This window comes from Meles meles, chromosome 5 (assembly GCF_922984935.1).
Source record: "Meles meles chromosome 5, mMelMel3.1 paternal haplotype, whole genome shotgun sequence".
In the NCBI taxonomy this organism is placed as follows: domain Eukaryota; kingdom Metazoa; phylum Chordata; class Mammalia; order Carnivora; family Mustelidae; genus Meles; species Meles meles.
The window spans coordinates 138,356,097-138,380,189 of NC_060070.1; the positions used below are offsets into that span (position 1 = coordinate 138,356,097).

General features: G+C 44.8%; 1 protein-coding gene across 2 annotated transcripts in view; it reads right to left on the reverse strand.

Annotated features, from left to right (window-relative positions):
• Positions 1-2,945: 2,945 nt before the first annotated feature.
• The window catches only part of LOC123941186 (androgen dependent TFPI regulating protein), a 61,100-nt gene continuing 39,952 nt past the window's right edge, over positions 2,946-24,093 (reverse strand). Inside the window, exons 4-7 of one of the 2 annotated variants that reach the window (XM_046004102.1) lie at positions 23,846-23,961; positions 11,414-11,439; positions 11,288-11,346; positions 3,236-3,264 (exon numbers count right to left, since the gene is read on the reverse strand). In XM_046004102.1, coding sequence (XP_045860058.1) covers positions 3,256-3,264; positions 11,288-11,346; positions 11,414-11,439; positions 23,846-23,961 — 210 coding nt within the window. In that variant the 3' untranslated portion in view covers positions 3,236-3,255. Of the gene's footprint in view, positions 3,265-11,287; positions 11,440-23,845; positions 23,962-24,093 lie in introns of both variants that reach the window. The other variant, XM_046004101.1, reaches the window with a different exon arrangement.

Sequence of the window (24,093 nt, forward strand, 5' to 3'; positions counted from 1 at the left end):
TCTCTGAGACACGGAAACCTTTATTTTCTCCCTATACCACAAACCGGTGCTGTTAAATAATATTGGATAATTGCACCTGTCGTACTCCCCATATTGTGTGGAGGAAAAATAATTGCTGGTTTTCTGCTTTGCAGTTTAGCTGTGACTTCGTCATTTGACTCGGAGCATGTCATTTTCTCCCATTTTAGACTGTGTACAGTCAAACTGTGTGAAAGGACCGCGGATAGCAGCCCTGCGTGTGTGAGTGGGCGCGGGCCTCATTCAGCAATGATTTCTAATTTATACAGCATTGAAAATCCACAGCTATAAATAAACAGTTCTGACTGGCTTTGCTGCCTACTCAAGTGCTTTATTAAAAAAAAAGAAAGAAAGAAAGAAAAGAAAAAGAAAGAAAAAGAGCCACCAACTGCATGAGGGAGGGAAACAACGTCTAGGGATAGATTCTGGGTTCTGACACTTGGGCCCGGAAGGGAGAGACCCAGGCTTGGGATGGGTTCAGGGGACCCCCCTGGGTCCCCTCCCGCTGCCCACGTGCTCAGGCCATGTGTTTGGGGATTACAGTATATGCAACTAACTTCCTGTTATGACAAGTATTGCGAGCGAGTAGGTGCAAAAGAGCTGAAAATAGCTTGAGAAATGCATGACCCATTTGAGGAGAGGATGGGGCTAATGGATTGTTTAGGCAAACAGAGTAAGTCTTCCCCCCACGCCGCAAATTGGTGTTCTGTGTGAGAGCAGCTCTAGAACCCACGGAGACCAGTCCCCGAGGCACTGGAGGTGTTCCTCTCTCTGCCTCTGTGGTTGAGAGTCTCCACCAAGTTGGGGTCCCCCGACCACCACCTTTTGTCCAGCCTTGCAGAGGGACACGCATTTTTGCCTTGTTGAGTGAAAGCTTTCAGACGGCCGGTTATGGCTCTGCTCTATAATCAAGTGATAGGAAGGTGGGCTCAGGAATCGACCACGTGTGTGACCTTGGACCGGCCGTTGCCCTCCTCGGAAGCCAGGGGCATACCAGAGTCAGCTCCTGTGCTCCTTGAGAGGACCAAGTGCTTATGCATCTCTCTTCCCAGCTCTGCATTCAGGGGCCCACGGCTAGCTTGAAAAACATTGTGGTGGAGTGTTCACACCGCAGAATGGGCAAAGGCTCCGATTTTCTTTTTCCCAGAGAGTTGGTTTTTAAACATGTACCAGCCCACCAATATCAGAAACTTGGTTTCTTCATTTGGAAAATAAAGACATGATACATCTTCTGCTTAAATGATTCTGGTGAGGATGAAATGAACCATGGGGGTGAGGGCAATTTGTCAATTACATGGCCCTACATAAATATTATTGCTGATTCTCTCCCTGTGTGGTTGGCGTTGTCTTCTAACCCCTATGGACCTGACCTTCTGTAGGCAGCAAATCCTAGACCTCTTAATGACTGTTTATTTTGTTTCATGTTTTTTGTGTTTTGTTGCTTCTCCTTTCTTAAGCTCCAGCAGGACAGGAGAACCACCTACCTACTGGTGTATCTGCTCAGTGGGAGGTGGTTCTCAGGTATTTCTGGCATTGGAATGGATCCTGAGGGATGGTCAATCATACAGAAATCAAGGCTTAATTTGTTTCCAGGGACAGTGAAGCCACAAATAGAACTCTGCAGGTTCATCCCCACCAAGAGCTAACTATCACTCTGAGAAGTATGCAGCCCCAGTCACCTTTGGGGTGTGGAAAATTTGGGTGATCCCCTGCGGGCTTCGTGTTTGGGGAATTTCCACCGAGACAACCGCTTCTGGGCTCCTGCTGAGACCAGGTGCTCTGAGCACTCAAGCAGCCACAGGAATAGTGTTCCCAGTTCAATCCAAAAAGACTTGCGGGTCATATTTATATATTAGTAGATAAAGGATTAGGAAGATAGCAGGTTTGTTGGTGCCTGTCCTAGGCATCCTGGGGCTGCCTGCCCAGTTGTGGCAGTCTGCCCTCTTCCCTAACTCAAGACCGTTTTTGGTATTTCTGAGGTTTTCTGGTCTTGGAATAGATATGGCACAGTGGCCAGTCATAGTCATCAAGTTTTGATGTAGTTCTACGAATAGATTTTACCATTAAATTTTACCATTTTTGCCAAATTTCTCCTGTATGGTGTTAGGTTGGCAAACCCAAATACAATTTACTCTGCTGCCCACACCCAGCCCCCACGGACCTGGACTTGATGCTTACCCACCAGTAGACCCTTTTCATCCATGTTCTTTACAAAATATGCCCGTGAATAAACACCCAGAAATATTTCCTGGGAAGATGAGAGCAGAGTTCGTAAATGTGTTTGTTAATCCCTTAGCCATCAGCTTTGTTAAAGCATAAGCTAACTCAGCAAAGTGCTTTGTACCAAAGCATTCTCAGGGATCCTCATGGCCATGTCACTTCCCATCCCTTACTCCCCAAGAATGATGTGCATTTGACGAAAGAAGCAACATTTGAATGGAAGAGATTTCGATGATGATGTCGCAAAACCCCATATTTGCTCACAAGAGGGGCAGATTTCTCCATAATTTTTATAACTTACTTTCTCATTGCCCCAGTGAATTTGCTCTCCGATCAGGTGGACAGATGACTTCGGTAGCATCCATCTCCCTACATCTCTATCTAGACTGAGGAAAACAAAATAGATGAGCAGTCTATGAAAATTGCTAGTTGATGAAACCACTTACTTTTAGAAAAGTTGGAGTCATTAAAAATGGCACAGGACTGGGAGTTAGAAGATCTGGGGGACAAATGCCATCACCTTAGTTGTGATACTAGCTCTTTGGCCCTCGTGCAGATTACTTCTCAGCTAGGTCCTCAACATCCTCTTCCATATGGTGAAGAGTTTTGGTGATGCCAAATCCCTTTCTCTCTCTCAACATTCTCTAATGTTGAGTTTATGTGAATTTCGTTGGACTTTGGCAGATTTTTGACCACAGAGGCCAGATAAAGGTAACAGATTCTGAGACAGCAGTTGTTGTTTTTGGCATGTCCAGTAAACTTGCAAAAAAACAGAGTCCCCACATTAAGCTACCTTCATAAACATTCTTATTCAATTTAAATATCATTCACTGTCCTTTCTACCTTCCTATGTTGCTCCACCACCTCCCTCAATCCAAAAAGAAAAGGAAAGAAAAGGAAAGAAAGGAAAAGAAAAAAAAAAGCAAAGGAAAGAAAAGAAACGAAATTCTCATGTTTTCTTCCTCCTTTGTTCTTTGAAAACTGCCTGGGATCACTTCCTCTTCTTCCTTGGCTTCATCATGTCACCTGTATGATGAAGAATAGAGATATCAGACTTCAGGGTTTCCCTAATGAGTATTCTTGTGTGGGTAGACATTCCCCCTGACCTGGGACAGTGGAAAGGCAAGGACACTTAGCCACTTAGGCAAGAAGATGTACTTTGTGGAGTTCTGAAAACCTTCCACCTCTATGGAAAGGACAAGAAGCAGCTCTCTTGTCCCCACTGGTGCTTGGCTCATAGCTAACCTGTTGACCAATGGTGTCATTTGCCTTCACAGGGTTCTGTAGGTCAAATGTGAGCCACTGATCGAGGTTGCTCTTGGCCAAGTGTTTACAGGCTGCACACAATCCATCGACAAACTCTAAGATTGTGCAAATGCAGATGAAGAGACCTCAAATTAGAGAGGAAATAGAAAAGTGGAGATTCACCTTATTAGGGTTCATTCCATGACCTCTCTCAAAATCAACTGAACGGCCTGCATGGAGGAGTACTGGCATATGGATTGGATATTAGTGAGCTAACTGGAAAGGCTTTCTTCTGCTAAAATTATAGCCCTACATTGCTAGAATGACTTCCATTCAACAACAAGTTGGTACCGCTCTATTTATTGATCATAAATCTTTGCATACACTCTGAAGTTCCTAACACTCTGTTAACGCATTATCCTTCCCACCTGTCGTAAGTGTTGTCAATCCTACTTTGAAAACTTTTCTCAACTCAGCCTCTCCTTGCCCATTCCACAGCCCTTTAGTCCTGACTCGGTGCCATAGAAACCTCATGCTTCTACTTCCATGCTTTACCCTTCAAGTCCGGCCCCAGTCCATCAGTTGTGTCCTTAAATGCCTTCTCCTAATTTTATTTTGCTAGAATTGCCCTCTCCGAGGTGATAGTGACTGATGACTTGAAGTCTCCCTCATCACACTGATTTTCTAGGACAGCCAACTCCTAATCACACAGCCCTTGGGGCCATCCTATATTAATGCCTCTCAACATTTCTAAGTACAGTGCTCTCTCTTCTTCTTCTTCTGCTCATCAATCCAGATATCCTCAGTCACTCTAGGGAAGCCTTCCTAAGCTACGCAGCTTTATGTCGTTTTCATTTATGCTCTCACTCATTTTTTGATGTAGACTCTCTCCTGCCCCAGCAGGTCTTCTGTATGTTAGGTCTCCAAGTACAAACTCAGAACCTTCTCTTTTCTGAAGCATATACTCTTTGCCTGTAATAAATCCTTTGTCAGCTGAGTGACACATTAATTCCTTCATGTTCAAGAGCTTGGGCAACATAAACTTCTCAACTTTGTTGCCCCTGCGGTCCCTCTGAAGGCTTCTAAAACCCTCTTACCAACCCCAGCCATTCGAGTTTAACTGTAATAATAAGCACACTGCTCCAACCCCAGGTGGCCAGGATTGGAGATTCCTTCTCCATGGATGAAATAAAACAGATACTGAAGGCTTAGCGAGAACAAGCCCAGGAGAAGTGATGGCCAGAAGTTCTTTTGTGGGAGGAAAGCAGGTGGCTCCTTCCAGGGATCAGAGTGTCCCACATCCAACACTAAGAAGCTATTCAGAGCACTAAGACATTGACATAGACCTGCAAATACACTAAAGAAGGCATCGTCCCAAAATATGTCTCGGGACGGCTTCCAACAGTTATCTCTTCTGTAGCGATTTATGTGTGTGAACATCACAGAAATCATGTTTTTCTTTTTGTTCATAGCAGGTGGAAGGTGGGTCCTTATTCCTGAATTCTCCTGCAGCTGAGCAGTCTCTAGGCTTCTCTGAGTCTTCAGAATTTATCTCTGACTCTGATTCCACAATACATGGCTGGAGATTAGGGAGCTGTTGACTTAGTAATAGGTTGTATTATCTTACTCAAACAAAGTCCATAACATGGATTTCATATTCTGATTGGGAAATAATGTTGTTTGTTATCCTTCTTTCCTTCATGGAAGGATAATTTTTCCAGTGGAATGCCTCCTAGTTGGCAGTTAGGAAGCTAAGCCCAACCCTGATTCATTTTAGTCCTTTCTTTATCCTCTGTTAGATAGTACCAAGGAATAGAGATATCCCAGGCCAAACATTTAATGTTTGTCTTATGCAAGATCCAAAAGTTTTCTGCTGTCATAGCAAAAAAAAAAAAAAAAAAAATTAACATCACTATGGATACCATATACAATTATATTCCTTATTATTCCAATAGTCAGAAAACAGAGTAAGTAAAAACATTATATTCACTAAGATTTACACCTATGTGTCTACAATCACAAAACTAGTGCTGCTAGACTTTGAACTGAAAATTTGAAGAGCATTTGCCTAGTTTCCGTGGGTTGGCTTGGAAAAGGGTGAGAAGGCAGATGGTTGGGGAGATAGGAGGTGTTATAAGAATGAGGTTTGAACATGAATGAGTAAAAGTTTCAGTGCAGACGTAGCATGAAGGAGATGGAGCTGAGGTTCTGGCTGGAGAATTCCTTGTGGGAAAAAGAGGCAGTGAAAGAAGGAGAAGCAATAATCCAACATGGATTCCGAGCTGAGGGAGATGAAATTAGGACAAGAAAGGCAAAAAGGAGATATATTTCTGTTATTAACCAATGCTGCTCCTGTGGTACCATGCTTTCAAAATACACGTGGAGTTATCTCCTGATAAGAGTCTCTTGTTATGAAATGATCAGAGGCAATATGCAAGGCAGAAAAAACTTATATTTCTTCATGGCTAAAACCAAAGATGGCCTCTAGCTTTCAGCAATAAAATATCTCTTAAAAAAATCTGGTCTACAGAAAATAGTATTAAAGGAAGGTTTTAATGTCTTTCTCTCGAAGCCATAGACACAAAGTCACTTGGTTAGACTTGAATTTTCAGCTTTTGAACTCTCCTTAGGGGGGAAAGGATTTATGGTCTCAGGTCCTGACAAAGGATAGTCTGACTCCTGGCACCTGGCTCTCGGGAATGTTACGGGAATGTTAGCAGAGGGGTCAAGGGCCAGAGATAAGCTGATTGCCTCTCCAGCCACACCTACCTAGAAGAGGCCCTGCCACGTCCAGCTGGGAGCACTTAGTTCCTTTTTGTGCCTGATAGATCCTTTAGGTTGTGTTTTTCTTCCTGAGGAACTCATGTTTTGTTGTCAGCAGTCTTGTGTCTTATCAAGGAAAAGAGAGAAAGAGAGAAAGAGAAAGAAAGAAAGTAAAGAAAGAAAGAAAGAAAGAAAGAAAGAAAGAAAGAAAGAGAGTGAGGGAGGGAAGGAAGAAAGAAAGGAAGAAAGGAAATTCGGTACTCCAGTGGCAAACAGACAAGGAGGCCTATCCTGGAATCCTTTGGCAGCCCTTTTTTTTCCCAATCAGGGTGGAAGGAATATGTCTGGGGCATCCCTAGGTGCTCAGATATGGTGGACCAAGCTTATAATGATCTGCGGAGCCTGCTTCCCCTTGCCTGATTCTACTATTGTTTGAAATCTACATTCCATCTAACTATGCCCCCAAAATAGAAATTGAATCTTTTCTGGTGGGTCTCTGGCCCCTGTATGTGACCCTGTGCTTGTCCAGCCCTCTGTCCTCTGATACATAAAAGCTGGCACGGGGAAGGGGGGGCACGGTGACAAGTCAGGAATGATGGCTCTCTGGAAACTCTCCAGAGCTTTTTGAGCCCCAGCTTCTTCTTGAGGACCAGCAGGACCTTCCTGAGGGCCTGACAGCTTTGTCTCCCTGGTACAGAGCCGGATCATACAACCGCGTACTCCTGAAGGACAATACCCGCTATCCAAGTTCGCATTTGACTTGGCATCACCTCTTACTACTGCCCTTCTCTCTCTTCTCTGACATGACGCATGAGGAGGTAGAAAGTCTGTAGACATTCAGCGAGTGTGGCCATCACTGCCGCAGACCAGCAGCATTGGAATCTTCGGCTGTACACATGAGAAGGAGGGAATCCCACACTGTACTTTAGATCTCCTGAATGAGAATTTCTATTTTAACAAGAGCCTCATTTGAACAAGATTTGGAAGCACATACAAGTTTTGGGAAGCCCTGCTCTGAGATCGTGGCTCTTGGCCCTAACTACAAATTAAAATAACTGGACAGCTTTAAAAAAATATCAGTGCCAAGTTCCCGTCTCCATAGATAGGGATTTAATTGGTCTGGGGTGGACCTGAGAATTAGTATTTTTAAGACTCCCCAGGGCCTTCATAATGTGGAATAAAGGTTAAGGACTATTGCTAGAGAGATGCTTCCATATTAGATGGGTCTTAACTGATATTTCATCTATGTAACTGTTGCTTTTCATCGCCTTCAGCCGCATATAGATGCATACAATTCAGATGCATACAATTGAAGGACAGGATGGGATACCCACATAGGAAAGGTGACTGATTTTTGAGGAGGGAGAATGAGCTTAACAGCGATGAATCCCATGTGCCAGGCCCTGTTTTGGTCACTTGACACTTCTCAAGTCCTTTATGGTCCTCCACGATGTCAGGAGGAGGGTGTAAGTGCTGTCTCCATGACGCACAAGGAAAGCTGGAAGACAAGGATATTAAGTGCCTTCCTCAGGGTCATGGGTCTACCAATAGCAGGACCAAGGTAGGAGCCCAGGCAGTCTGGCACAGAACTTTTCTCCCAACCACTGCCTCCCATGGCATCACCAAAGTTCTCCTTAGAATTGTGCTGTCATCTTGTGTGTAAAGAAGGTGACAAAGTAGGGTTAGCCCTGGATTTGGACAGAAGACGCAGCTGCTTACATGTCTCCACAGACCCAGAACAGATTTGGAGAGGAACTCAGAGATAGAAGAAGCACACGATTGATCGTCCACACCTCAACAATGCTAAATCACATGCACACTCTCGTGGCAGGCATTCACCGGGGCTGTCCTAGGCAAACTAGCAGGGGTGGTCACCTGACTTAGAGGTTTTCCCATCCCTGAGAAGTTGGAGTGTTTTGACACAGCTTACATGGTTGGTTTGTGGCCAGGTGAGAGACATACCCTGGTTTTTAAAACTTCAATCCCAGGGTCCTTACCCCTCCTGTGCACTGTCTGCCCTAACGTGCATCTGTTTTCAACAGCTCTCCAACCAGTATACCACAGCTCTGTCATCTGTGCTCCTTAAACTCTCTGCCCAATACTCGCATCTCCAACCATTATAGTCTCTCCTTGACCGCTGTCCCCAGAAGCCCTGTGCACCAAGTCCCATTTAATGCCTAGAGGGAAGAGTCCTTAGACATCCTCTGTCTGCATTGATTGATCCATTGGATACACCAACGGAGAGTCTTTGGAGAGTCAAAGATGGATAAGACACACTCATAACCCTTAAGAACTCAGGGGTTGTGTAAAAACCCATCTCCGTGCAGACCATAGAAGGCTTCCTGGAAGAGGTGAGTTGATATGATTAAGTGGGTGTGAGACAGGCAAAGACGGGGCGTTGTGAGACACTAAAACCCACAGAGGGGAGGGCAAACATCAGTGTGAAAGAAAACAAGTAATTTGGTGGTTCTGCTGATGCATGCATTTAGACAATGAAGAGCAAAAGCCACGGGACTGGTTCACAGAGCCGCCCGTGTGTCATTCCAAGAGTCTGGACTTTCATCTGTAAACTGGGGAAGGCTTAAAGAGTCTAAGCAGAATAAGACACAGAAAAATGTGCTCATTTTTAGCTCTGTTTAGTTTTAGGCAATTTAAAGTGCTTACAGCAACTGGGATGTTAAGTGATCTAATTTCTCTTTTAATTCTTACTAGACCATTTGTAATTACGATCCATTTAGAACTTAACCCATTTATGATCCTATTCTGATGCTATATAGGACTTTTGGCCCAGTCTATTCTTTTTTGTTTTTTTTAAAGAATTTATTTATTTATTTGACAGATAGAGATCACAAGTAGGCAGAGAGGCAGGTGGGGAGGAGGCGGTGGGGAGGCAGGCTCCCTATCGAGCAGAGAGCCCAATGCGGGGCTTGATCCCAGGACCCAGGGATCATGACCTGAGCTGAATGCAGAGGCTTTAACCCACTGAGCCACCCAGGCACCCCTTGGCCAGTCTATTCTTTAAGGAGTTAAAAATCTAGACAGAGGACAGGGACATATGGCCACCTGTGTGTGTGACTGCCACTCACCCCAATGTCCACATGTGCATGTGTGTGGGTCCACATGAAGATGCTAGCCTATTTGCTCATTGGGACCTAACTGTAGCAAAAAATTGGATGTAGCTCTTAACCAATGAAGCTTCTTTAAAAGAACTTTGTGCTTAAAATAATATTAAATTTGGTGAAAAATTTTTTAATTTAGCAGATATCTTAAAGTCACTGTGGAGTAACAACTTAGAAATTAATCATAATTCAGACAATTGTTTAAAAAAGTTATTGTTCCATAAGCTCTGAGTAATCAGGTTTTTCTCTGCAAATTTCAAATGGATTAGTTTCTTCCTTTCTTCTTCGTTTTTTAAATTTTCATATAGATTTGGGGAAGGCATCAAAAATCCTTACCAAGAACTTCAAGGAGCCAAACTAGTTAGAATTAGATGTCAACACATCTGAAATGTCAACACATTTTTTTTTCTCCTCTCTGGATTCCTGTGAGTTGGAATCCTGATTTTGGGAGTAAATTTTAGTATTCCATGTTTTAAGTGTTTGCTTTCAAGGATAGTGTCTTTGAGATTTCCCCAACCAGTTACATTCTCCAAGAGTAGAAAACATGTGAAAAAGCCAAATGGCATGCTTATTTCTCCGAGGTCTCATTTTCCTCTCAGAAATATACACTCTTGGGGTGCCTGAGTGGCTCAGTGGGTTAAAGCTCTGCCTTTGGCTCAGGTCATGATCTCAGGGTCCTGGGATCGAGCCCCGCATCGCATCAGGCTCTCTGCTCAGCGGGGAGTCTGCTCCCCCCGCCCCCCCCCCCACCTGCCTCTCTGCCTACCTGTGATCTCTACTTGTGATCTCTTCTCTTTCTGTCAATTAAATAAATAAAATCTTTTTTAAAAAGAAAGAAAGAAATATACACTCTTATGAAATTGTCGTGGGTTTTTCTGTTGTTGGGTTTGTTGGTGGTGGTGTTGTTTTTGCTTACAGGAGCTGATGTTTTCTCACCAGTTTATAGATTGGGTGGAAGATACCACTTGTGCCATTTCTATTCTGATAGAACAGAATGGCATGTGGGCGTGTGGTGTGGGGGATGGTATGTGACTCTTGCTTCCTTACAGACAAAATCAGGGTATGCTTCCTGTACTTTTCCCTTTGGGGAAAAGGTATTTTCCCTTTGGGGATGGGAAAATCATGATTGTTTTGCAACTTGACTCTTGGACGGTTACTTTTCCAACAAAATAAGATTCTGGGGGTGGGCTGGTGGAAGAAGCAAGGAGACAGATAAAATCTTCCATTTTAAAATCAGCTGAGTTAAGGTTTTTTTGGTTTAGTTTGTTTGTTTGTTGTTGTTTTTAAGAAGCAACAAGGTTCCAGCTGCCTATAATTAGAAAGCTTAGCTTACTGACATATTCGCTTTGCCCAAGAGCCTGTTTAAATGAGAATTCCCATCTCAAGTACAGGATGTGATTTTATCTGGTAAATGTCTCACTAAGGGTTGAGAGGCAACCTGAAAGCAGAAGGATGGGACATCAGCTGGGAAGGCACTGCTGAGGTTGGGAGAACAAAGAGGGTCTCTGGACCCTTATCCTTCAAAAAAGGAAACCTCGACATGTAACAATTTGTATCCCCCCGTCCCTCACTTATGGGAGGAAGAACCTAAGTTCATTTTTTTTTTTCCCATGCTCGGGGTGGTGACACCTTGCTCTCTGGGTCCTGAGCTCTCTAAGCAAGATTATTTTTAGCCTTGAAGTTAAATGAGGTATTGTTTGGGGGAGGAGGGGAGATAATTTGATGGGGTCCTTTGAGAAAATCCGAAGTTCCCCCAGGCTTTCCCTCTGCCTACTTTGGTAGGACCTGTCTGAATCCTTTGGACAAAGGCATTAAGCATTACTGCCTTCTGGTTTTGGACTAGTTTCTCCTTCTGTTTCCAGGAGGGGTGGAGAGAGTGTAAGGAAGGCATGCCTCTGTAGGTAAAAGAGAAATAAACTGACCCCATTTCCAGTAGTTGAGCTTCTCTCCAAGTAGGTAGATGCCAGCACTAAAGATGTAGCTGAGAGAGAAGAAGGCTGTTAGACCCAGCGGGCTGAGTTTGGCTAACACAGGATACACCCACGTACCCGTCTCAGAGTAGATCCACAGGACCCTGCAGAAAATGACAAGTCACAATAATTAGGATGGCAGGGCGGGTTGGTGGTGGAGCCATTTTATCCTCAAGATCAATGGGGTTCTGGAGCCAAGGGAGATGAAAAGAAGCCATGGGGATCATTTGTCAACAGCTGAGGTGCTCCACAAACCTACAGAAGTGATTCTTTTCTGGATAAATAGACTTGATTCAAAGACACATCCTATTGCATAAGCTGGACTTGGCTATTTTACCTAATCCATTAGAATCCAGTGTTGGTGAAAGAATATGGGAGGACATCAAACACATCATCAGCCAAAGAGAGTATGTGAGGACACGAATTCTTCCTTTCCCTGAGAGGTATGACCTGCTGAGACATTGAACTTGCTCAGACGGCATCCTTCGCTGACTCTCAGCCAGACAAGCGGGTTTGCTTTTCTGTACCTTAGAGTCAGGTGTAGCTTTTCATCAGCCCTCCAAATCTGTTGGGGTCGGAGGGACCAAGATCGACCACTATTGTTCTATTACAATATGCCTTTTAGAGGTAGGAGGGGTTTAACTGTCGGCCCTGATTTCAGCTACTGAATATAGCCATGGACAGAGTGTTCAGTAGGAAGGGAGGGTTTACAGGAGGCTCAGATTTTGCTCATGTGAGTAGAGAATAGAAGTCATTTCTGGTAGCCAAGAGAAGGAAAAGAAATGCTAGGAGAGGAGCCACAATGTCTAAGCAAAGCCCAAAAAATGCAGTATGTTGGAAACCAACTGCACTGAAAGATGCCAAAATCTGAAATAACTTTTAAAATTAAATATGAGAAACATGATGTATCAACTATAGTTTATAATTGGTTAAGAGGACAGAATCTGGAACCAGCCTTCTGTGATCCAGATCCGAGTTCTGCAACCTATTAGCTGTCTTACCTTCAGCGATTTATTCAGCCCTGCTGTCCCCTGCCTTCATGTGAAAAGTGGGGAGAGCAAACAGGATCCATATTGTAAAGGTGTTGTCAGGATTAAGAGAGTTAACACATGTAAAATAAAATAGAGCTTGGCCCATCGTGAGTCTTTAATCAGAGTTCTAAAGTTTCTCTCTTCTTAGGGATGGCACAGAGGGGTCCTAGCAACCTTTCTTTGAGGCTCCTTATCTCTTGTAATAATTAGGATAGGCTAGGTCATGCTTCAGAAACAGCATTCAAATTTGGATACCTCAGGTTATCAAAAGAGTTCAGAGGGAAGAATAAAATTCTGAGCTTAACTTCAAAAATCCAAGTGACTCTTGGTTGTTTCAGATACTTCAGATTTGTCAAAGGCTTGTGGAAGAGGCAAGGACTAATATGAGGGTCAGGCCTGGGGTGAGGCAAGAGAAGCATGAAATTTAAGGGGCCATCTCTATCTCTCCAAGGATACAATTAATAAATTGAAAAGGAAACCTATGGAAAGGGAAAAATATTCTCAAATCATATACTTGATAGAGGATTAGTGTACATAATATACAAAGAACTCCTCCAACTCAACAACAGCAAGAAATAAACCCAAACAACCCAATGAAAAATGGACGAGACCCAACTGACATCTTTCCAAAGAAGATATACAAATGGTCAACAAACACATAAAAAGATACTCAACATCACTTATTATTAGGGAAATTCAAATCAAAACTATAACTAGATACCACTTCATACCCATTAGGATGGCCACCATCAATAAAATATCAAGTGTTGGAGAGGTTGTGGAGAAATTGGAACCCTTATGCACTGTTGTGAGGTACAACAAACAGTTTAACTGCCATGGAAGACAATGTGGCAGTTACTCAAAAAATTAAATATAGAATTACCATATGATCTAGCAATTCAACTTCCCTATCTATACCCAAAAGAACTGACAGCAAGAACTCAAAGGGATTATTTGTATACCTGTGTTCATAGCAGCACTATTCTCAATAGTGAAAACACAGAAGCACCCAAGTGTCCATTCATGCATGAACAGAAACATAAAATGTGGTATACATAAGCAATGGAAAATTATTAAGCCTTAAAAAGGAAAGAAATTCTGACACATGCTACAACATGAATGAACCTTGAGGATATTATGTTAAATGAAATTAGCCAGTCACACACACACACAAACATATTGTCTGATTCTACCTAGAGTCATCAAATTCATAGATACAGAAAGTAGAATGGTGTTTATCAGGGCTTGAGGGAAGGAGGGAATAGGGATTTACTGTTTCATATGTACAGATATTCAGAGCACCTGGGCGGCTCTGTTAAGCATCTGACTCTTGATTTCGGCTCAGGTCATGATCACAGGGTCGTGAGTCCTGCATTGGGCTCCATGCTAAGCATGGAGCTTGCCTGAGATTCTTCCTCTCTCTCCCTTTCCTTCTGTCCCCCCAAGTTAATTAATTATTAATGAAATAAAATCTTTCAATAGACTTTGCTAGGTCTACCTCACCTGGCTCATATTACACTGTGTTTATCTATGGTGATAATAGCTCTGTTCCTGGAGCAGACCTCCTATCCAAATTCTTTTTGGCAATTAGGGAAGGTCCAAGGCTCTTCCTGAGCCTTCTGTTTCTTAAAAATAATGGACTATTACTCAGCCACCAGGATGAATACCCAACTTGTGCATCAACATGAATGAGACTGGAGGAGATTATGCTAATTGAAGTCAGTCAAACAGAGAAAGTCACTTATCGTATGGTTTCACTTATTTGTGGAACATAAGGAATAGCACGGGGAAGGCAAAAATAAAGGGAAGAAATTGGAGTTAACGAACCATGAGAGACTATGGACTTTGGGAAATAAATGGAGGGTTTTAGAAGGGAGGTGGTGGGGGATGGGTGAGCTGGTTTTGGGTTTTAAGGAGGGCAGGTATTGCATGGAGCACTGGGTGTTATATGCAAACAGTGAATCGTGGAACACATTATCAAAAATTACTGATGTACTGTATGGTGACTAACATAACACAATAAAAAAATAATAATGAGCCTAAAATACTCTTCATGTCAAAAAGGCACATTTTGGGTGGAAATTCTGTTCCCCTACCTTATCATTATGACCAACACTGGAGTTCTATGAGATGTGCATTCCATTGCCTCTGCATGTCTGCTTCTTATGATAGGCCAGGAAAGTTTAAGGGACAGAAAGCAAATCTCCAAAGAGCTGGGGCTAGGAATCTGGGGTCAACAAGGAGATCTGAATGCACTCCAAATGGATCGTTTTAATTAGTTTACTTTGTTTACTTTGTATACTAGAAATTAGGGCTCGTAATTTCTATGTCCATTTATACAAGATAGTCAGCAAATAAGGACATTCCCCTAGAGGCCTGGAAAGTTTCTCTTTATTTACTTCATTTTTGTTTCCTTCAGCATAAGGTTCCACAAAGGAAAGTTCCTGAGGTAAGTTCGTGAAGTCTGTAGTTTCACAGAGAAAGTGCAAAGAAAGTTACAGGTGTGTGAACTGTCAGCGGAAAAGTAATGAAAACAAACACGCTATCAGGCAAGAGGGCAAATATTTAATGAAGGGCAGCCAGTGAGAGGCCTGGGGAGATGCTCATACTGAAGAGGCATTACTTCTTTTTTTTATTTTTTCTTTTAAAGATGTATTTATTTATTTGAGAGAGAGAGGGAGAGAGCAAGCGAGCATATGCACATGAATGGGGGGCGGGGCAAGGGGCAGAGGGAGAGAGAGAAGCAGACTCTCTGCTGAGCAGGGAACCCAACATGGGACTTGATCCCAGGAGTCTGGGATCATGACCTGAGCAGAAGGCAGAGCGCCCCTGGAATTACTTTTTGATGGCTTGTTGGAACATATGTTGAAAGGTAGTGGGAGAGAGAGAGAGGAGGAGGAGGAGGAGGAGGAGCAGGAAGGAAGGAGGTGGGGAGGGCAGAAGGAAGAGAGGAAGGAAGGAAAGAAGGAAGGAAGGAAAGACAGAGGCCAAAATGAAATTCGCCACTATCTTCTTAGTCAATGTCAGCTCTTCCCCAGCCCCCAGCAGGGTCCCATGAAACCATATCTAAATGTTTGTCTGCTGCACTCCACTCCAGCTTCCTTCATGGCGAAGGGATGAAAGATGTTTTGTCTACTTGCTGGGCTTTCTTGCACCCTTCAATTCACTTTTCATACCACAGGCTACTAAGTAATCCAGTAATCTTTCCAATAGAGAAATCTGCAAATGGCACTCTCCTGCCTCCAAGGGATCCCCACCAACGCCTTTGGAAAATACTCAAGCTCCTTTACCCAGCCTACCTGGCCTTGCCCTGTGCCCCTGTCCGCCTCCAGATCTACAGCCCATCCATATTGGATCCTTTTCTGTTTCTTAAATGAGTTGAGCTCTGCTGCTCTGGGCCTTCCCTCATGCTGTTGTCTCTGCTTGGAACACCTCATACATTTTTACTTCCCAAGACACACTTCTCCTTGGCCTGTGCCTGGCAGAACCATACTCATGCTTCAAGTCTCAGCTTAAAAGTCAATTTCTCTAGAAGAGATTTCCCGAAGTTCCTGTATCACTCATTCAGTGAGGTTTGTATGCTACACACTTCCTTTACCATGAGCTTACCCTTGTTGCTTATTGGACTCTCTCTCCGTAGCCTGGAATGGGACAGGGAGCTTATCTGTCGTGCACGTCTGCTTCCCAAGGGCCAAGAAGATGGCAAGTTTGTAGATCTTTACAGGATTGGCTTTTCGGGGAGGTTCTGTTAGCATGTCTGGTTCCCTTTAACTGCTGTTCGAGGGTGCTGCTGTGGACGGCTCTCGGCTGCCTGATCCACCAAGGACACCGCAGCCTCTGAAACCCGGGAGACGGACCCACAGCCTTCCAAATTCCAGTCAATCTATTGCTCCCTTCATTAGCACTTTGAAGAGGCCAATCATTCTGTCCCTCCTTTCAGAGAACGATTTTATATGTCCTTCTAGAGCTGTCTGCCACGTGGGTCTATGTGAGTCAGGCTGGGCAGGCACAGATTGGCAGCCAAAAACTAATGTTTTATCGTTTTATCCTCCTAAATCATGTAGCATCCAATGATTGTCATAAAAGTAATAATTTCTGTGTCTTATCAGTAGAGCAAGAGTGGAAGTCTGTGGGTTTGGGACTAGTAGATAACAAGGGGTTTGGTGGGCTTTCTGCATACAATTCTTAAAGTGCTAATACTCATGCTGCTTGTCCCTAGCCCAGCAGAATAATAGAATTAAAGGAGCCCCCGGCCCTGTATTTTCATGCCAACTTCCAACAGAAGCATGTGAGATGATTACAGTTGCACCAGAGGCCAGAAGGCAAGGAAAACCTGGATCCATGTTTTGTCAATAAACTCAACAAGTTAGCAGACTTCCTACAATGGACATGTCCCTGACAACGGCGGGGGACCTGGTGAGTCCTTAAGGTAGGGACTAAGCTCATTGCTGCCTTTGCAGTGCATCCCCCTGCTACCCCTCTGCTCACCGCCCCTCCCAGGCTTTCCTACAAACAGCTCCCACTCACACATGAGCAATGGCACCTTGAAGACACCCACCAGCTTTAAGCTACAAAGATGACTCCTGGACCCTCTTGGTTTTCTACCATCTGATCATTTTTGCTATTTTGCTGACCCCTTGCCCCTCATGCCCCTTGGATGCCCCCATATTCACTTTCTACTGTACTCTCTCTGTCTCCCCCTAGCGCTCCCCTCCAATGCCTCTCTCCCTTTCCACTCTTCCCCCACTTCCCTCTCTCTCTCTCTCTTCAGTAACCTCATCCCACTAAGCGGGTTTGCTCCCTGGATCTCCACTGTAACCCCCTCTCTTGGGAAGGCCAGGTCTAAATGTCCAAACAGAAGTTCATCTCACTCAATGATTCTCAACCATGGCTGAAGATTAGAATCGTCACGGGGGCTTTAAAACCTGAATGCTCAGGACATATCCTAAACCAATTAAACCAGAATGGGATTCAGATTTAGGATTTTAAGTGGATTCTCTTACTTACACCCCCAAATTATTTTTCTGCTTCTCTTAGGGCAACCACCATCTTATCTTACCAGTCCAACGGCTCAAAATTCATAGACTTGTCCTTGATTTTTCTTTCTCATTTGCCCACGTAATGCTGATTAATCCACAAAACCTATTCCGTCCCTTCCACAATGCGGGCTGCCCTCCATCCTGCTGGTGCCTAGGTATCATTCTTCGGGTTGGCACTGTTTCTAATTTCTGCAGCAGGCATTCTGGTTGAACAAGCTGAGGTTTGCACAGGGGGCGTGAGGAGGGCCATGGCCTGTCCTGGCTCCTTGGCTTTCGCCTGTCTCCTTTCTGCATAGGGGGACCCAAGCTCCAAATGCTGATAAGAAGGGGGGCTATGTGGTATCTTTATATTTATTTCATATATTAATTTACCCAGCGTCTAAGGAGTACTTGTGTGGAAAATGGGGGCTGGGGTTCTGATCTCAACATGCAAGGTTGTGCAGCTGTGGTGCAGGGAGATGGCCCCAGGAATACATGCGGTGCATGTGTTTATACCCAGGAAAGAGTAACAGGGGCTCTGGGCAGGAATTCATCGCAAGACAAGAGCGGAAATAGGAGCTGATCTGGGAACTCAGCTCTGTGCATCCCTCTGGCAGTTTTTAATGTATTCTGGAGGTAACATATCTCTATGTATATAGTACATGTGTAAGTGTGTATGTAAATGGATGCACAAATTTAGAGGACTGCTATACCAGAGGGCCCTGGGCGGCTTCTATGTGGGAGCTTAGCTGAGTGAGCACAATAGAGGACAAAGGAATGATCTCCCGTGCTTCATAGGAAGGACCACTGAGGGGTGACTCTACAAATACTCCCCCCACTGCTGGGTGATAGCTGCAGATTTGCTTGACACCTGTCCTCGGCATGCAATGCCTTAACCACTAGCAGACACACCTGTGGCACCTGCAGACTTCTGGTCTACCAAGTGCAAAGTGGTGGGGCCTTGCAGGCCAGCTGGGGCTGTTGCAGTAGCCAGTAGCATCATGATACTGCCACAGTGCACAACAGCAGGGTGGGTCACCAATGGGGCTGTAAGCTGTACTGAAAGCAGAGCCAGGCCTGGGCACTGGAAGCTAGGGATCATCACCTTTCAGTCTGCGCAGGTGGACAAGATGAGCAGGTGTGAGCACTCATGCGCTTATTAGGACTCTTAGAGAAGAGGGTCCTGAAGCCTGGGCCACCTGCCGCCAGGAAAAGGGTGCTCTGAGTTCCCAGACCTGGAACCCCGGAGCTATGACATAACCACGGACAAAGAATGGGTCATGAGGATTCAACCTCATGGTAAGAATATTCCAACTATTATTTGTGTGTTATTTTCCTCTATTTTGCTTCCCATGTCTTGCTGCTCCAATTCATTTTAAGCACCATTGTCAAGGCAGCCTTTCGCCAGCGTAATTCTCTGGCCATGTTACTAGCAGCTCTCACTTCCCCTCCCTGCTGTAGAAACAAGTAGCAACAATGAAACCGCACATTGTCTACACTGTGTCTAACCTTTAGCCTGCGGGCCGCCAGCCTCTGGGGGTGGGCAGTTTGAGGACCACTTCCGATTAGCCTCTGTTACTAGTAGGTTGGATGACAGCAAGGTGCTGACCATCACTTTACAGTGATCTGTCCTCTCCTGGCCTTGGGACCATGCTGTTACTCACTTTCTCTCACTTTTGTCACTGCAACACACCAGTCCTTTCCGGCCTGGATCCAACACCCACCTGTCCTGAAGCCCTTCCCACACCGCCCAGCCGGACATAACCGCTTCCTCCCCTGCACTCCTGGGGTTCCTTGTATTTGCTAGATGTCATCCCTCCCCATCCTGTGTTCTTAAAATGCACAGCCCATTCCCCCTTTCATAAGCACAAATCCCTTAGAGGCACTAGGCTTGATATCACTTGGCTTTTCCCAGCAAGACCAGCCGCGTGTTAGGGGAGATATTTGTTCCATAAAAGAGTGAATCAGAGCGAGCTGTAGGAAGGTTTCTGTTTTCCTGCTCCTCACCAAGACCTCAGAACGAGCGAGGTGAGGTGTTTAGGGGTGAGAGATATGGGAGCAGGGAGCAAGCTACTGTATTTATAGGTGAGTCATGCTTTCCAAAGGAAATGAAAGATTTGCAGTTATTACTACTCTGCAAAGCTTTATTTTCCCACTTACAGGTCAGCCCTCCAATTCTGCAATCTGAAAAAAAAATCACAAAAATCAAGTGCCACATGCGAGGCAGCCCCCACGGTCTGGGTGGCTATTTTTAGGTCGTTGTAACGTGGTTTCGTCTGGGCAGTGCTTCTCCAGCTCTGAGTTACTGCTGTTTTTCTGACTCATGTTTGCTTCTCACACTCGGTCTGGCCTCGGCCCATATTCTTTACCTCATTCCTGCTAGGCTGTTTCCCTATTTGACCATCCAAACTGGCATGCCTAACAGCTGGCCCACGGCCACTTCCCTGAAACATCTCCCCGGAGAGACACAGTTTGTGGAACCTCGTTGCTGGCCATCTGTGGCTGGGAGGGCCCGTGGGCCCCAGAGCCTTGCGTAAGGGTAGACACAGCATGCCACAGAGTGGGAGCGCCCACAGTTCGGAGGGATGGGCAGAGAGAAGGAAGCTTCAGCCCGTGGGGCAGCAGATGGGTGTAGTCGCTTCGTTCTAGCAAAAATGGAGCCCGATGAGCCAGACGCTGATTTAGGGCCTCATCGAGGATAAGGAGGTCCAAATCCCAAACCACTTCAGCTCCCCACCGGGGCCCACCCAGGATGTTCCTGCTGGTGACAGGTCTCTGCACCCTTCTCCCCTTGCTCCCTTGTAGCTTTAACACTTGAACGTCCAGTCCAACACAGAGCTGGAAACCATGACATCATGAAAAGTTACTGACCATACAAATGAGGTTAAGCTTGTTCGCATTCCTCCCCTTCCCCTGCATTTTGTACAGTGTGTTTTGCACAAATGGGGACCTGAACCAACACCCAGCCCTGTGGATACCGTGGGACGTGGGACGTGAACTGCATTTGGAAACAGGAGCCCTGAGTGTAAGTCCCAGGGCTGATTTTCACCTCCACCACTCAGCCTCTCTCTTTCATTTGCAGATTGACTGACACTGTCATCAGTTGGCTAACGTCAATCCTCCCGAGTTAGCACAATGTCACTAGCCCATGTCCTGGTCTTGGTTTTCAACCGTCACACTTCATCCAGAGTCCAATCATCTTTCTTACCTAAGCCACATCATTTCTCTCCTCCACTTAAAACCTCCCCACAGACAACCAGGTTCAGAGTCCGGACTCACTGATGTAAACTGATGATCCAGCTTTTCCTTTCCTCCAGGCCAACCCTAACCTCAGCAACTCTTTAGCAGATGCTGTTCCCCTTGCCTGAAGGTCTTTTCCACATCTCTTTTGACTTACGCCTACTCATTCTTTGAGTCTCAGCTTAGACATCAGTTCCTTTAGAAGCTAGCTTTCAACATCCCTCCTGGGCACCCACAGCACCGTGTCCTTCCCCCCACCGTGCACTTCCCCCTCTGCCTATCGTCCCTTTGTTTGGGCACTTTCTTCTCTCTCAGACGGTCCCTAAAAGTGGCGTGGTGCCTTGGACATCACTATATACTCAGTCACTTGGCACTGCCTGGAGCTGATGGATGATTGAAAGGACACAGGATACATTCATACGAGACCCCATCTCATTGTACCTCCTTTCTCCAACCCCTCAATTCCCAGCACTGTCAGATCGCATGACCAAGCCCTATTGATCACTGCTTCTCATCTTTATGGCCACCACAATTTCTCCCCCAAATACCAGTGGCTTTTGGTGTCCTTTTACGCCATTGGTCTCTGAAGATAAAAGAGGAAGAATCAGATGTGACAATGACCAACTTCCAAGTCCTTAGGTAGAAAAAGTTAATAGACTGGGCACCTGGGTGGCTCAGGCAGTTAAGCATCTGCCTTCGGCTCAGGTCATGATCTCAGGGTCCTGGGATCAAGCCCCCACACCGGGGTCCCTATTCAGTGGGGAGCCTGCTTCTCCCTCTGCCCCTCTCCTCACTCGTGATCTTTCTCCCTCTCTCTTGCAAAAACAAACAAACCAAAAAAAAAAAAAAAGTTAACAGACTACAAAATGCTGCCTTATATACTAACCCCAAAATTTACACTCAGCAAGGAAGACCAAATCAGATGGAAGTCCACACAAAAAACCCCAAATATGGAAATTCACATACATAATCAGCCAGACACCACTCCGCTTCTGCTCCACACATGACACAGGAAAAAATATCTTGATGTAGACATACTCTTACCCAACCTCAGTTTCCAGATAGTCTATCTTTAGGGATTCGTTCTTTTGGGTTAAGCCAGAGATGGCAAATACAGGGCGCATATCCTGCCACTTTCCATTCTGACACTATCGCCAGATATTGCTGAAGGATGACAAAAGTCTCTTCTGGTCTCAGAATCTGTCTCAACACTGTGCTCCAGATATCAACCACCAGCAGGTTCCCAACTATCACCTCCTCTCGGAAAGTATCCTTGGTGAAAATGCAGAGGCCCAGACTGGAGAACATGTTAGATCACTGGAGGCTTGGGGTAGATTTATGGAGCAAGTACTTTCGTACTTCTAGAGAGGAGAAGCTAGAAAGATCTGGGGCACTCAGGGAAGGGGAGGTGCGGAAGGGTGGGAGGTGACTACATAGCAGAAGGAGAAAAGGCAAGGGAAGAACCATCAACGGAGTTCCGGGCACAAAGCTTACGAGTTCTGAAATAAAGGACGGCAAAAGCCAATTAAACAGGCACTGGGAGAGCCCAAGTCCCTTGAATTGTATTCTCTTTCTGGCTTCCTTCTCTAGCAGAGCCCTCTACTGAGTTCAACTTTCCCTGAATAGGGAGGGATTGGGGGATGACCCAGATTGTCAGATGGGAACAGCTGATGCAGTCTAGGCTGGAGAACAACACCCTGATTAGCTTCTGTCAAGATGTATTATGCTTGGCATGCCCCTATCCATAGAGCAAGAGCATGGTAGTGGATGGGAAGGTGACAGGATGGAAAAGGGGATTTCCAATCACCGTGTGGAATGCCAAGGGTTTTCCCTTGATTACAGACCACTGAGCAGCGCTTCTGAGTCTTGGTGTCACCAGGTGGTTGAATAATGAAAATTAGGCCAGCTCCTTGAATTACCTCTCATGCCTCCAACAAGGCTGTTCTGCAAGCCTCTAGGCAGTTGCCCAAATGCCCTATTGGACCTCCAGGGCCAGATGTTGATGCAAATGAGCCCATAAAAATACAGGCAACAGGAATGGGCCAAATGGAGCCTGTTCCTTTTTTAGATGGAATATATTTGGATAATATATTTTGGAATATATTTGGATGTTTCAGATCATTCAACTATCCAAACATTTTACTGTTTTTTTCTTTTTTTATTTTTTTCCCATTTTATTTTTTTAACCAAGTTCAATGAATTAACATAAAGTGTATTATTAGTATCAGGGCACAGTTCAGTGATTTCTAAGTTGCATACAACACCCAGTGTTCATCACATCATGTGTCCTCCTTCATGTCCTTCACCCAATTACCCCATCCTTCCACCAACCTCCCCTCCAGCAACCCTCCGTTTGTCTTCTGGAGTGAAGAGTCTCTTATGGTTTGTCTCCCTTTTTGGTTTCATCTTCTTTTATTTTTCCCTCCCTTCCCCTATGATCTGCTCTTTGTTCTGTTTCTTATAGTCCACATATGAGTGAGATCATACGATAATTGTGTTTCTCTGATTGACTTATTTTGATTAGCATAACACCCTCTAGTTCAAATCACATTGTTGCAATTGGCAAGATTTCATCCTTTTTGATGGCTGTGTCATATTCCACTATATATCTTGTACCACATCTTTATCCATTCATCTGTAGAAGGACCTCTGGGCTCTTTCCATAGCTTGGCTATTTGGACCTTGCTGCTATAAACATCCAAACATTTTAATTGTAAATGGAACCAATGGTCAATACTTTCTTGGGGAAACTAATAAGTGTAGCTTTGTAATGATGATTTCTTCCTAAGAGAGAGCGAAGAATGCATGACTTGCCTGTGCATGCACACCTGTGTCCTCTTGGGCACATGATGCTTCCATGGCATTAACATCAAACAATACTCAGTCATTAAGCATCTGCCTTCGGCTCAGGTCATGATCCTAGGGTCCTGGGATCGAGCCCCTTGTTGGGCTCTCTGCTCAGCAAGAAGTCTGCTTCTCCCTCTCCCACTCCCCCTGCTTGTGTTCCCTTTCTGTCTCTCTCCCTGTCAGATAAATTCTTCAACAATAACAACAAAAAAAATATCAAACAATAAGAATCTCTCCTACCTAAAAATTCAGTGATGGTTAAATCCCTGTTAACCCAAGATAAAGGCATTCCTACAAAACAGTATGCTCCTTCTGGAGTACCTCACAGTCCTGAAGGAAAAAGCCTAAGTAGATTTTCTCTCTGTGATTCTTACCCGCTGATGTACGCAAGACTAGCAAGAGCCAACAAGGTGAGACCTTTCTTCTTCTGTGGATAGCAGTGCGGCCCGAGGATCACTTCCACCAGGGCAAAGGGCAGGATGGATGTGTGCTGAAGGACAGAAAATGAAAAACCATAATGTCAGGTTGCCTCCACTGCCTGCCATGCCCCTAATTCTCTTTCCTCTCCAGTCTACCTTCTTTTTCTTTTTTTTTTTTTAAATATTTGATTTATTTATTTGAC